A 12424-nucleotide genomic window follows, 5' to 3' on the forward strand; every position below is an offset into this window, starting at 1 on the left:
TATTATAGTCTACCTTAACTTAGAAGTTTAATCACTTCTCAAAGAATGAAAGAATAAAACCATCTAACTCTATTTCCTTCATGCACTTAAATTTTTAAATATTTTAATTGTGCCTACTATAAATCCTATAGCAAGCAATAATATTGTAAAAACAGTATTCTTTTTTCCCATTTTATTTTATTTTTTAATATAAATTTATTTATTTTAATTGGAGGCTAATTACATTACAATATTGTAGTGGTTTTGCCATACATCAACATGAATCTTCCACAGGATGGGGAAGCAGTATTCTCTTATACTTACTCATGTGTATATTTTTTCCAAGCGAACTTCAGCCATTCTAAAATTCTGTTTGTCCATCTAGGTTAATTTTACTTTAACTTAAAGAACATCCTCTAATTCTTCTGTTGCTTGAGTTTGCTGACAAAAAATTCTGTCAGTACGTATTTAAAAAGTCATAATTTTACCTTCATTTTAAAAAAAATAATTATGTTTATTTGGCTGCACTGAGCCTTAGTTGAAGTATGTGGGATCTTCTGTTGTGGTGAGTGGGCTTCTCTAGTTCTGACACATGGGATCTAGAGCACACAGGCTCAGTAGTGCTCTTGCTTAGCTATCTTGAGGCATGTGGGATCTTCTTTCCCCAACTAGGGATCGAATCCACATCCCCTGCACTGGAAGGCAGATTCTTAACCATTGGACCACAAGGGAAGTCCCTTACCTTAATTTTTGAAGAACATTTTGACTGGGTATAGAACACAGCTTGTTAGTTTTTTAAATATATAATTCCTTTTAAAAAGTCATTGCATTGCCTATGACTTCCCATAGGATTTTTCCAAGTTCATTTCTAAGATGTATTATTATTTCCTGATGATAATAATTCACTCTCAATGATTCTGATTATTTCTTCACTTCCACTGTTTTCAACAGCTTGCCCATGGTGTACCTAATTCTAGTTTTTTTTATGCTTTCCCTAACTGGTATTCTCTAAGCTATAGATTAAATTATTTCATCATTATCATTTATATGTGAAATCTAAAATATGACACAAATGAACCTATCTACAAAACAAAGACAGACTCACAGACATGGAGAACAGACTTGTGGTTGCAAAGCAGAAAGGGATGGGGAAGGGAAGGACTAAGAGTGTGGGATTAATATGTATAAACTATTATATATAGAATGGATAAACAATAAGATCCTAGCACAGGGAACTATATTCAATATTCTATGATAAACCATAATGGAAAAGAATATTCAAAGAAAAAAGGAATGTATATATGTGTATAACTGAGTCACTTTGTTGTACAGGAGAGATTGGCACAATACTATAAATCAACTATATTTCAATAGAAATGAATAAACAAAAATATAGTTTATTTTATCATTTGACTTTCTGACATATGTTTCTATTATTTTCATTCTTTGGGATGTCTTTGTCTCAATTAAGATACTTTCCAATAATCTCTTTAAACTCACTAATGCTGATTTCTAAAACTAAAAAATATCATATCTTAAATGAAGTAATCATTAAATACATTTGAATGTAGACTGGACATGTAGACCTCAGGTTTAGTCAAAAGATACTATGGTTCAGGGGCTGAAAAACCACTCTGGCCTAGGATAACTAGTGCTAGAGACTTGGAGCTTATAACACAAAAAAATAATCTTACCCTAAAAGAGTTTAATTTCCAAAGACTTTGTGAAGTCTTAGGCAACCAGGTACCCATGATGCTAAAATTCAGGGGATCTTGCATTCTATACCTTACTTTCAAAGTATGCTTCTTTCAGCAACAAAGGTGCTACTGTCCTAAAATCAGAACCTTATACTCTGGACCTCCACAGTCTGATGGTTTGAAAAGCAGTTTCCAGAAGTTTATGGATTCAGGCTCTAAAATCAGAATCATTTTGGTTTATGGCTCCAAGGTTCTGTTTCAACAGTGCTCTGGTAAAGGGAACAAGATTGAAGCCTAGATGGACCCAGGACTCTATGGCTCCTAAGAACTATAAGCCCAAGGCACAGTACTCTTTTGGCTATGTAGTCAAAAAACAAGAAAACAAAGCTGTGGCCCCTTGACAATTCAGAGTCTGAAATGATCAAACTTTTAATGTTTTTCATGCAGCCTATGTGATGCGAGAGTACTCTAGCTCAAAGGCTCTTTAACTCTGAGCACTTATGAGACCTGGAGGCTTGTGGCTGAGGCTATCAATGGGTTCAGGCCCTGTGGTCCTACGTTTCAGTATTCCTAGTGTTCTGTGGCTCCATGTCTATGGGGGTTCTAACTGATAAGGAACCAAGACACTAAGGTAGGACTAGGCCTATAAGGTCAAAGGGTCATGGGATGGTACGGAGTCTGGTCTTAGGGAACCACTGTTCCAGCACTCTGCTTTCTGAGTTTTCTAAATCAAAAGCTATGAAAGACCCAGAGGGTCCCTGTTACCTGCTTCATCGTGGTACCACACATGGAGCCTCTCATGTCGAAAACAAACTCCATATTTTTTCCAACAGTTGGAAGGCCTCTGGGTGCAAAGCAATAAATACAACAGCCATTGTAAATCTGAGGAAAATGGAAGAGAAATAAACAAAAACTGTAAAAGCGTCTAAATTAAGTCCTCTCTTATTTTGCTACATAAAACTCTACTCTTTTCCTTCCTCAGTTCAGTTCAGTTCAGTCACTCAGTCATGTCCAACTCTTTGCGACCCCATGAATCGCAGCACACCAGGCCTCCCTGTCCATCATCAACTCCCGGAGTTCACTCAGACTCACGTCCATTGAGTCAGTGATGCCATCCAGCCATCTCATCCTCTGTTGTCCTCTTCTCCTCCTGAACCCAATCCCTCCCAGCATCAGAGTCTTTTCCAATGAGTCAACACTTTGAATGAGGTGGCCAAGTACTGGATTTTCAGCTTTAGCACCATTCCTTCCAAAGAAATCCCGGGCTATATTTTAAAATTGCTTTCTCTTCATTTTCCTTTTTTGCTTTGTCTCCTATTCTTTTCTCTGACTTCTTTGATTTTAATTGAGTGTTTTATATGGTCCTGTTTTCTCTCATTTCTTAGCATATCCATTATGTTAAGAAAATTTATTAGTGGTTGCCCTAGAGTTTAAAATATGCCTTTACAGTTAATCCAAGTCTACATTCAAATAACATTTTATGACTTCATGCATAGTTCATGTACCTTGTGACAGAGTAGTCCGATTCCTTTCTCCTGTCCCTTATAGCACTGCTGTCATTAATTTCACTTATCAATAAACTATAATCACTGAATACATAGTTGATCTAATTATTCTGAGTAAATTGTTATCTGTTAGATCAATTAGTTTAAAAATAAAATATATTCTTTTATCTTTATTTATTATTTCTCTAACAATCTTCCTTTCTTTACGTAGATCCAAGTATCTGAGCCATCTCATTTCCCTTCTCTCTGAAGAACTTCTTTTAACTTTTAGCTGTGCAAGACAGGTCTACTGGTGACAATTATCTCAATATTGGTTTGGCTGATAAAGTCTTTATTTTTCATTTTGGAAAGGCAATTTTGTTGTCAAATTGGGTGGTTTTCTCTTTCGACGCTTTAAATATTTCACTGTACTCTCTTTTATCTTGCATGGTTTCTCAAGAGAAATTCAATGTAATTCTTATCCTTGTTCCTCTATAAGAAAGATTTTATTTTCTGTGGGCTTTTTCAGGATTTTCTCTTTGTCTTTGATTTTCTGCATATGCCTCCATGCACATCTTTTAGTATTTATCCTGCTTAGTGTGCTGTGAGCTTCCAGGACCTCTGATTTGATAGATGTCATTTGTTATTTGGAAAATCTGTGCCTGTTATTCCTTCAAATATTTCTTCTGCAACTTTCTTTCTTCTCCTTATGGTATTCCCATTAAACATGTTACACTTTTGTACAAGTACATAGTTCTTGGATATTCTGTTGGTTTTCTATTTTTTTTTTTTTAATTCTCTTTTCTCTTTGCTTTTCAGTTTGGGAAGTTCTATTCTCATATCTTCAAGTTCACTGATTCTTTCTTTGGCCATGTTCAGTCCTCTGATGAGCCATAAAAAGCATTTTTCATTATCGTTACAGTGTTTTATATTTCTAGCATTCTTATAAATTTTCTTAGAGTATACCTCTCTGGTTAAATTTCCCATCTGTTCTTGAATGTTGTCCACTTTTCCCATTAGAATCCTAAGCATATTAGCCATACTTGGCTCCATGTTTATGGTGGTCCTAATTGATAAGGAAACAAGACACTAAGGTAGGCCTAGGTCTATAAGGTCAAAGGGTGATGGGATGGCAGTGAGTCCGGTCTCAGGGAACCACTGTTCGAGCACTCTGCTTTCTGAGCTTTCTAAATCAAAAGCTACAAAAGACCCCCAGGGTCCCTGTTACCTGCTTCATCTTGGTACCACACATGGAGCCACTCATGTCAAAAACAAACTCCACATTTTTACCAACAGGTGGACGGCCTCTGGGTGCAAACCATAACTAAAATAGCCATTGTAAATCTGAGGGAAATGGAAATGAAGTCAACAAAGACTGTGAAAGGGTCTAAATCAAGTCCTCTCTTATTTTGCTACATAAAACTCTATGCTTTTCCTTCCTAGGCCTTACCACTGTTGCCATTAAATAGGCATTTGTGGGATTGTTTGCTCAATATCCATCTCCTTCACCGGAACTATGTATCTCTGCTGATCAGACTGCCAGCCCAGGGCCTGCCCCTGAGTGTGGAGAGAATGAGACTGGCTTGAGGCCAAAGGCTCCAAGGATCAGGATCTCTATAATATGTGAGTTCCTGTCTGTGAGAGCTTGGCTTGCACAGTCTTGAGGGCCCCTAGGGACAGTTTGCCTGGGCTCCAGGAACTGTAAGTACTGTTTCAACCTCTCTCTGTAGAGTGAGTCTGAGGCCCAGCTCCATTGCTGCCAGGGGCTGGGAGTTTGCAGGGCCTCCCTCTCCTCCTTCAGCCTCCTTTCTGCTGTTGCTGGGCAGAGCAGGGAGGGGAGGAGGGAGCAGAGTCTGAGTGAGCAGTTTGTTCAGAAGGGATTGGTTAGACCAGGTGCAGATGCCTTGGGCTATCAGGTCTGCGATTGGCTGCTGACCCCCTTCCCCCACTCCATCTCTCTTTCTGCAGAGCCTGGGGCCTGGGACAGCTGGCAGAAAGGGAGAGGGAAGTTGGGAGGGCCCCCAAGACCAGTGGCAGCTCAGCCTAAGGAAGTATAGGCTTGCAGAGGGTCTGTGCTGCCCAGAAGCCTGCAGCAGGCTCTGCCCCAGGATAACCAGCTTATTCTCCTCTCAGACATTCAGGCATTCTCTGATCACAAAGCTGGACACACTATCTCCTCCCCTCTTGGAGGGCGGGAGCTGGGAGTGGAGAGAAGGAAGGAAGGTGGGAGGACATCTTGCTCTTCTCCTCCATGCCAGCCTTTTGATTAATTCACAAGCACAAGTTTAGGCTCTGCCTGCACTTTTCCCTTGCACACTACAGCAGTCCCCCAAGGCCTGAGTCAAACATCCTGCAACTGCCCAAGCAACAGGCAGAGTCCAGCTCTCTTTCCATGTTCTTCCTATGCCTGTGCAGGTGAGAGCTTCTGGGAAAATCACATCCCTACCTCTCCATGCACCCAGGTTCACTGGTGGTGCCACACCTCACATCTTATAAACCAGCGGCATTACCTTTCACACTCCCTTCAGCTATCATGCCACACTGTTCTCAGGAACCGTCTCCCTTCCCTCCACAGGAGAGCAGTAAGGGCACCAGGCCATGTCCCTTGGACTGCCCACTCCGCTCTTGCACAAGGTCCACATGCCTATATGCCTCATCCCTCTACTGAAAGACAAAACAATCCATTCCTGACCCCATGCATGCCCAGCCTCCAGGACCTCTTCCACCAGCCAGACTCCTACTCTCCAACCCCACCCATGCACCCGACTGGGTCTTCTTTAGAATTTAAACATGTTGCTGTCTTTTCCATCCACTAAGACAGCCTCCATTCATCCCGACCCCACCCAAACTTCAAACCAGCTCCTTTCTTCCCAGTAGCATACCAAGGTAACGAACTCACAGCTGTAATGGTCTTCTCACCTCCAGTTTACTCCGCTGCCTACTGGAGCCTAGCTCCCACCCTCACCACTGATCCTTCTCTCACCACAGGCAGCAATGATTAGTTGGTTTGAAAACTCACTGGGTGTACTTCAGTTCTCCTCAGACTGCACCTCTCTGATGCTGCTCACAATTGACAATCACTTCTGGTCCTTAGAAGAATCTTGTCCCCTGGGATTCAGAGATGATGAAAGCTCCTTATTCTCCTACAGGCTCTCAGGCCCATGGGGTTCAGTCTCTTTCTTCAGCTCCATGTTCTCCTCGTGTTCCATAAGCAGCGTTGCCTAATATTTGGCAGTCGTGGCATGCAAAGAAAATGATTACATTTGTGTAGCGCGATGGGGGAAGTGGTGGGCATTGAGAACCCTGAACAGCCCAATGTCAGTTGGTGGGGCTGGATATCCCAAGGGTTGTGGAGGTCAATAGCTGCTAGACTGGGAAGCTCTGCTTTAGCAACTGCCATCCTAGATCTGCTCTTCTGGCTCTAGACGTTCTGCTTGGGTCACCTCTCTAGCTCTCTTGGATTCAACCCATGAATCTCCATTGCTGACCCCACAAGTCCTTCTCCAGTCCAATGCTCTTCACTCGTCCCCCTCCACAAATTCATACCCACTCACCACTGGACCCATTCCCTTGGATGGCTGAAGCCTCTCAACATAAACTTTATATTCCTTATCAAGCCCCTGCAGCACGCATGGCCCTCAGGCTCACCTCTGAACATATCATGAGCCTCAAATCAACGCTTCAGGAGCGCCAATCCTCTTGTAGTTCCCTTCACAACCCTGGATTTTTCCAACCTCCATTCTTTGTATCATGCAACCCTCAGTTTACTAGATTGCCTTTGCCTCTGAGAGCGTCCTTCCCAACCTGGCACATGTCTTTGAATTCTTTAAGGCCACAGTACACCTTTACTTCCTCCAGGGAGCACTCTCTGACCTCCTCACCCCTCACAATGGCTTCCATCCACCATACTTAAGCTGTCATTGACAAAGCACTTCTCATCTTGTGTCATTCTTGCATGTCTCTGTTTCACCTGGAGACAGTAAATAAGATCTGTGTGTGATTCACTTCAGGGTTCCCAACACAGGCAGTAGAGGCCATAACGGATTAGCTGTTCGTGGAGTGAGGGTGTTGGGCTTTGAAAGGCAGGCATACTCAAATAAAATGGTAGGTAGGTGGATTGAAGGGTTCTTGTTTGGGGGATGCAGGAATCAGAGCACACACTGGATGGGAGTATCAGTTCAATTCAGCCACTCAGTCGTGTCCGACTCTTTGCGACCCCATGGACTGCAATGTGCCAGGCTCACCTCTCCAACACCAACTCCTAGAGCTTGCTCAAACTCATGTCTGTCAAGTCAGTGATGCCATTCAACCATCTCATCCTCTGTCGTCCCCTTCTCCTCCTGCCTTCAATCTTTCCCAGCATCAGGGTATTTTACAATGAGTCAGTTCTTCACATCAGGTGGCCAAAGTATTGGAGCTTCAGCACGAATATTATTCAGGACTGATTTCCTTTATGATTGACTGATTTGATGTCCTTGCAGTTGAAAGGACTCTCAAGGGTTTTCTCCAACACCACAGTTCAAAAGCATCAATTCTTCAGCACTCAGCTTTCCTTATGGTCCAACTCTCACACCCATACATGACTACTGGAAAAACCATAGCTTTGACTAGACGGACCTTTGTTGGCAAAGTAATATCTCTGCTTTTTAATATGCCATTTAGGTTGGTGATACCTTTTCTTCCAAGAAGCAAGTGTCTTTTAATTTCATGGCTGCAGTCACCATCTGCAGTGATTTTGGAGGCCAAGAAAATAAGTCTGTCAGGGTTTCCATTGTTTCCCCATCTATTTGCCGTGAAATGATGGGACTGGATTCCATGATCTTACTTTTCTGAATGTTGAGTTTTAAGCCAGCTTTTTCACTCTCCTCCTTCACTTTCATCAAGAGGCTCTTTAGTTCCTCTTCACTTTCTGCCATAAGGGTGGTGTCATCTGTGTATCTGAGGTTATTGATATTTCTCCTGGCAATCTTGATTCCAGCTTGTGCTTCATCCAGCCCGGCATTTCACATGATGTACTCTGCATATAAGTAAGGGAAACAGGGTGACAATGTACAGCCTTTGCATACTCCTTTCCCCATTTGGAACCAGTCTGTTGTTCCATGTATAGTTGTAACTGTTGCTTCTTGACCTGCTTTCAGATTTCTCAGGAGGCAGCTAAGGCAGTCTCGTATTCCCATCTCTTTAAGGATTTTCCACAGTTTGTTGTGATCCACACAGTCAAAGGTTTTGGAGTAGTCAGTAAAGCAAAAGTAGACGTTTTTCTGGAGGTCCCTTGCTTCTTCTATGATCCAGGGGATGTTGGCAGTTTGATTTCCGGTTTCTCTGCCTTTTCTAAAGGCAGATTTACATATGGAAGTTTGAACACCTTTCCAGCTTGAACATTTGGAAGTTCTCGGTTCACATGCTGTTGAAGCCTCGCTTGGAGAATTTTGAGCGTTACATTGCTAGCGTGTGAGATGAGTGCAATTGTGCGGTGGTTTGAGCGTTCTTTGGCATTGCCTTTCTTTAGGAATGGAATGAAAACTGACCTTTGCCAGTCCTGTGGCTGCTGTTGCGTTTTCCAAATTTGCCTGCATATTGAGTGCAGCACTTTCACAGCATCATCTTTCAGGATTTGAAATAGCTCCACTGGAATTCCATCACCTCCACTAGCTTTGTTCGTAGTGAGGCTTCCTAAGGCCCACTTGACTTCACATTCCAGGATGTCTGGCTCTAGGTGAGTGATCACACCATCGTGATTATCTTGGTCGTGAAGCTCTTTTTTGTACAGTTCTTCTCTGTATTCTTGCCACCTCTTCTTAATACCTTCTGCTTCTGTTAGGTACGTACCATTTCTGTCCTTTATCGAGCCCATCTTTGCATGAAATGTGCCCTTGGTATCTCTAATTTTCTTGAAGAGATCTCTAGTCTTTCCCATTCTGTTGTTTTCCTCTATTTCTTTGCATTGATCGCTGAGGAAGGCTTTCTTATATCTCCTTTCTCATCTTTGGAACTCTGCATTCAGATGCTTATATCTTTCCTTTTCTCCTTTGCCTTTAGCTTCTCTTCTTTTCTCAGCTATTTTCAAGGTTTCCTCAGACAACCATTTTGCCTTTTTGCATTTCTTTTCCTTGGGGATGGCCTTGATCACTGCCTCCTGTAAATGTCATGAACTTCTGCCCATAGTTCTTCAGGCACTCTGTCTATCAGATCTAGTCCCTTGAATCTGTTTGTCACTTCCACTGTATAATCTTAAGGGATTTGATTTAAGTCATACCTGAATGGTCTAGTGATTTTCCCTACTTTTTTCAATTTATGTCTGAATTAGGCAAGAAGGAACTCATGATCTGAGCCACGGGCAGCTTGCAGCACTGAAGCGCGGTCTTCAGGATGAGGAGGACATGCACCAGTGGACAAAGGAAGAAGACATTCCCAAGGTGGCAGATAGTTGGAGCACATACTCAGGCACAGATGTTTGGCAGGTTCGGGTGCTTTGGGACAATGGTGTGTGATGTGTCATGGTGTGGGGGCAGCTGGAGGATGGTTTGTGTGCTGGAGGCCGTGAGAGGTGCTGTGGAACAAGCAGGCTGGGACCAGACATCTCAGGCTGCCACACGATTGTTGTCAAGACAAGCGTCCCGGATCAGCCTCTGTTCCTCTGGAAGAGGACGGGACCTTGGCATGTTCTTTGTGAGTGTGTGAGCTCAGAATTTAAGGGCTCCCAGTTTAGGCAAATGGCTCAAAAGAGGCTAAAAGGCTTTTTGAAATGTAGAGACATCCAGAAAACCCAAGAGAACATGAGAGTATCAGAGCCGCAGAAACTGTGAGAGTCTAATCACTGGCCAATATTTCCCTTCCTAAAAGGACTGGTTAGGAGTGGGCTATGGCTTGCTTCACTTAGGAGTGTGTTTACCTGGAGTTCAGTTCAATTTATTGAATTCAAGCTCCAGGTCTCTAAGCCTTTGGGGTACACGGGCTTCCCCGCTGTGAAGTCATGTGTTGCTACACACCATCTTGTCTGTGTGCACTAATCCTCGCTGATTCCCAGGGAGAAACAACCAAGTACCTCGTGGAGGCCAGCGCCTTGTTTCCCAGGACTGTCTGACTCCTGAGCCCACTTTCCATTCTGCCGGCCCTCTCATTTGCCTGTCTCCTATGATGTCCTCCAATTCTACATCATACTGGACCACAAAGGTGGCCATGATCCCTGAGCTGGAGAAGGCAGACTGGTCTTGCAGTGATGGACAGAAGGTAATTCGGACACAGGTCTCTCCCCTCTCAATCCTGGTGGATGGGGGCGAGTCGGCCTCACCTGCATGGGTGGTGGTATGAAGAGTTCACCAGGCAGAAAGCCAAGTAAAGGGACATCAAAAGGGGCAATATCTGGGGAGGATGAGACGTGAGCTCTGCACCACCTGTTGCTCCATTTGCTTTCAACACCCCCACCCCACCTGCCCAAATACCACATGCTTCTCCCAAACCTACAATCAGCTGCCCCTACTCTGCCTCTTCCAAGCAAGCCCAGCCTGACAGACCCAGCCCCCACTCAGCTCCCAGGCTCTGGCAGTCTGGCTATCACTCACGACTTCATTCTGGCTCATTTGCCATCCATCCTGGAGCCCGGGCTCTGGAGGAGTGTCATGTCCTCATGAGCCTGGATTTCCTCCCGGAGAGACTGTGGTGTGTGTTGCAGACAGAGACAGATACACAGACAGGGACTCGGTCTCCCCCAACACCCCTTACTGCTGTGGGAACTTACAGTCTAGCAAGGTTCTCTTCTAGATAGAATTTCATGTGTTTTCTCCCCCCTCTGCCTTTTGACTCTCAGAGAATCACATGTGTGAATAAGCCTTTTAGCGCCTTGTGAAATCACAGACGAATTTCTGGTCCCGGATGTTTGCTGAGCTGGCCACAAGATCAACTCCTCTGGAATTTCAGTCCAAGACAAATGTCCGTTTAGATATGCCTCTGTGCCTCCTCCCCCCCCCCCCCCCGCCCCAGCCAGAACATGGAAACTAGGGAATTCTGCTCCCCACCCCCTTTCCTGCTACAGCTGTCAGGAAGCTTAGGGGCAAACTGAGCCCCCATACTCTCTGAGGCGCCTGCTTACATACATTCCCTTGGCTTCCTTCCTTTCAGAGGTCTTTGTTCTGTTTGATCTCCACAGGATTGGCTCTCCCCTCTGTTTTAACCCTTAAGGAGAAGGGATGGGGAGAGGGAGCTGCCATTTATGGCTTAGCATTTAAGAGTGCAGGCTCCAAGGACTCAGTTGCTGCCTCTGGGCCCCTGGACAAGTTATTCACACTCTCTACACCTCAGGCTCCTCATCTGTAGCATGGGAAGGATAATAGCTCCTCTTTCATAGATAAAGTTAGTGCAAATTCCGTGAGATCACTTATGTAAATCATTTGGAACCATACTTGGATCTTTGTCAGTGCTTGATAATGCTGCTGCTGCTAAGTCACTTCAGTCGTGTCCGACTCTGTGCGACCCCATAGACAGCAACCCACCAGGCTCCCCCGTCCCTGGAATTCTCCAGGCAAGAACACTGGAGTGGGTTGCCATTTCCTTCTCCAATGCATGAAAGTGAAAAGTGAAAGTGAAGTCGCTCAGTGGTGTCCAACTCTTAGCAACCCCATGGACTGCAGCCTACCAGGTTCCTCCATCTATGGGGTTTTCCAGGCAAGAGTACTGGAGTGGGGTGCCATTGCCTTCTCCGATAATTACCTCTTGATAATGCTAAGGATTACAATTATCATCAGGTCTTCATTACTGGGTACCAGTGATTTGCGGGGAGGAATTTTCTCAAATTCTCACAGTGGTCCTGGGCCATAGATTGTGCATGCTCATTGTGCAGATGGGAAAAGTGAAGGAGAGCCAGTGAGTGATTTGCCTGCTGCCTCACCTTCACAGAAGGTCAAAGCTGGGATTTGAACCCAGGTCTGTGTCTGTGTCTCCCCACCTCCACATTCCATGCTGTCTCTCTGGGTGAGCAGGGTCAAATTAGGTAGGACCTTCGAAGATAAACAGTTTAGTGAGAGTGGCCACATAACATGGGTGATTTCTCTGTGCCTGTTCACTTGTCCCTCAGAAGAGGCCTCTAGCCCAGATCACTGGTTCTCCAATATGATTGGACATCAAGCTCACTCATAAATGGATTATAAAGATAGATTCCTGGGCCCCTCCACAACCTACTCATGCAGATTCCAGGAGGATGAGGCCCAGGAATCCATATTTGGACAGCTCATATAGTGATTCTGCTGTAGCCAGTGTGGCCTTCAAATG

At 44.1% G+C, this 12424-nt stretch overlaps 1 protein-coding gene across 1 annotated transcript in view; it reads right to left on the reverse strand.

Moving 5' to 3' along the window:
* Positions 1 to 10341, reverse strand: part of TRO (trophinin) — a 64733-nt gene extending 54392 nt beyond the window's left edge. The window contains 1 exon segment of the mRNA XM_018043678.1: positions 10206 to 10341. Coding sequence (XP_017899167.1) covers positions 10206 to 10341 — 136 coding nt within the window.
* Between the last annotated feature and the right edge of the window lie 2083 nt (positions 10342 to 12424).

The sequence above is a fragment of the Capra hircus genome, assembly GCF_001704415.2.
Source record: "Capra hircus breed San Clemente chromosome X unlocalized genomic scaffold, ASM170441v1, whole genome shotgun sequence".
NCBI classification, from domain to species: Eukaryota; Metazoa; Chordata; class Mammalia; order Artiodactyla; family Bovidae; genus Capra; species Capra hircus.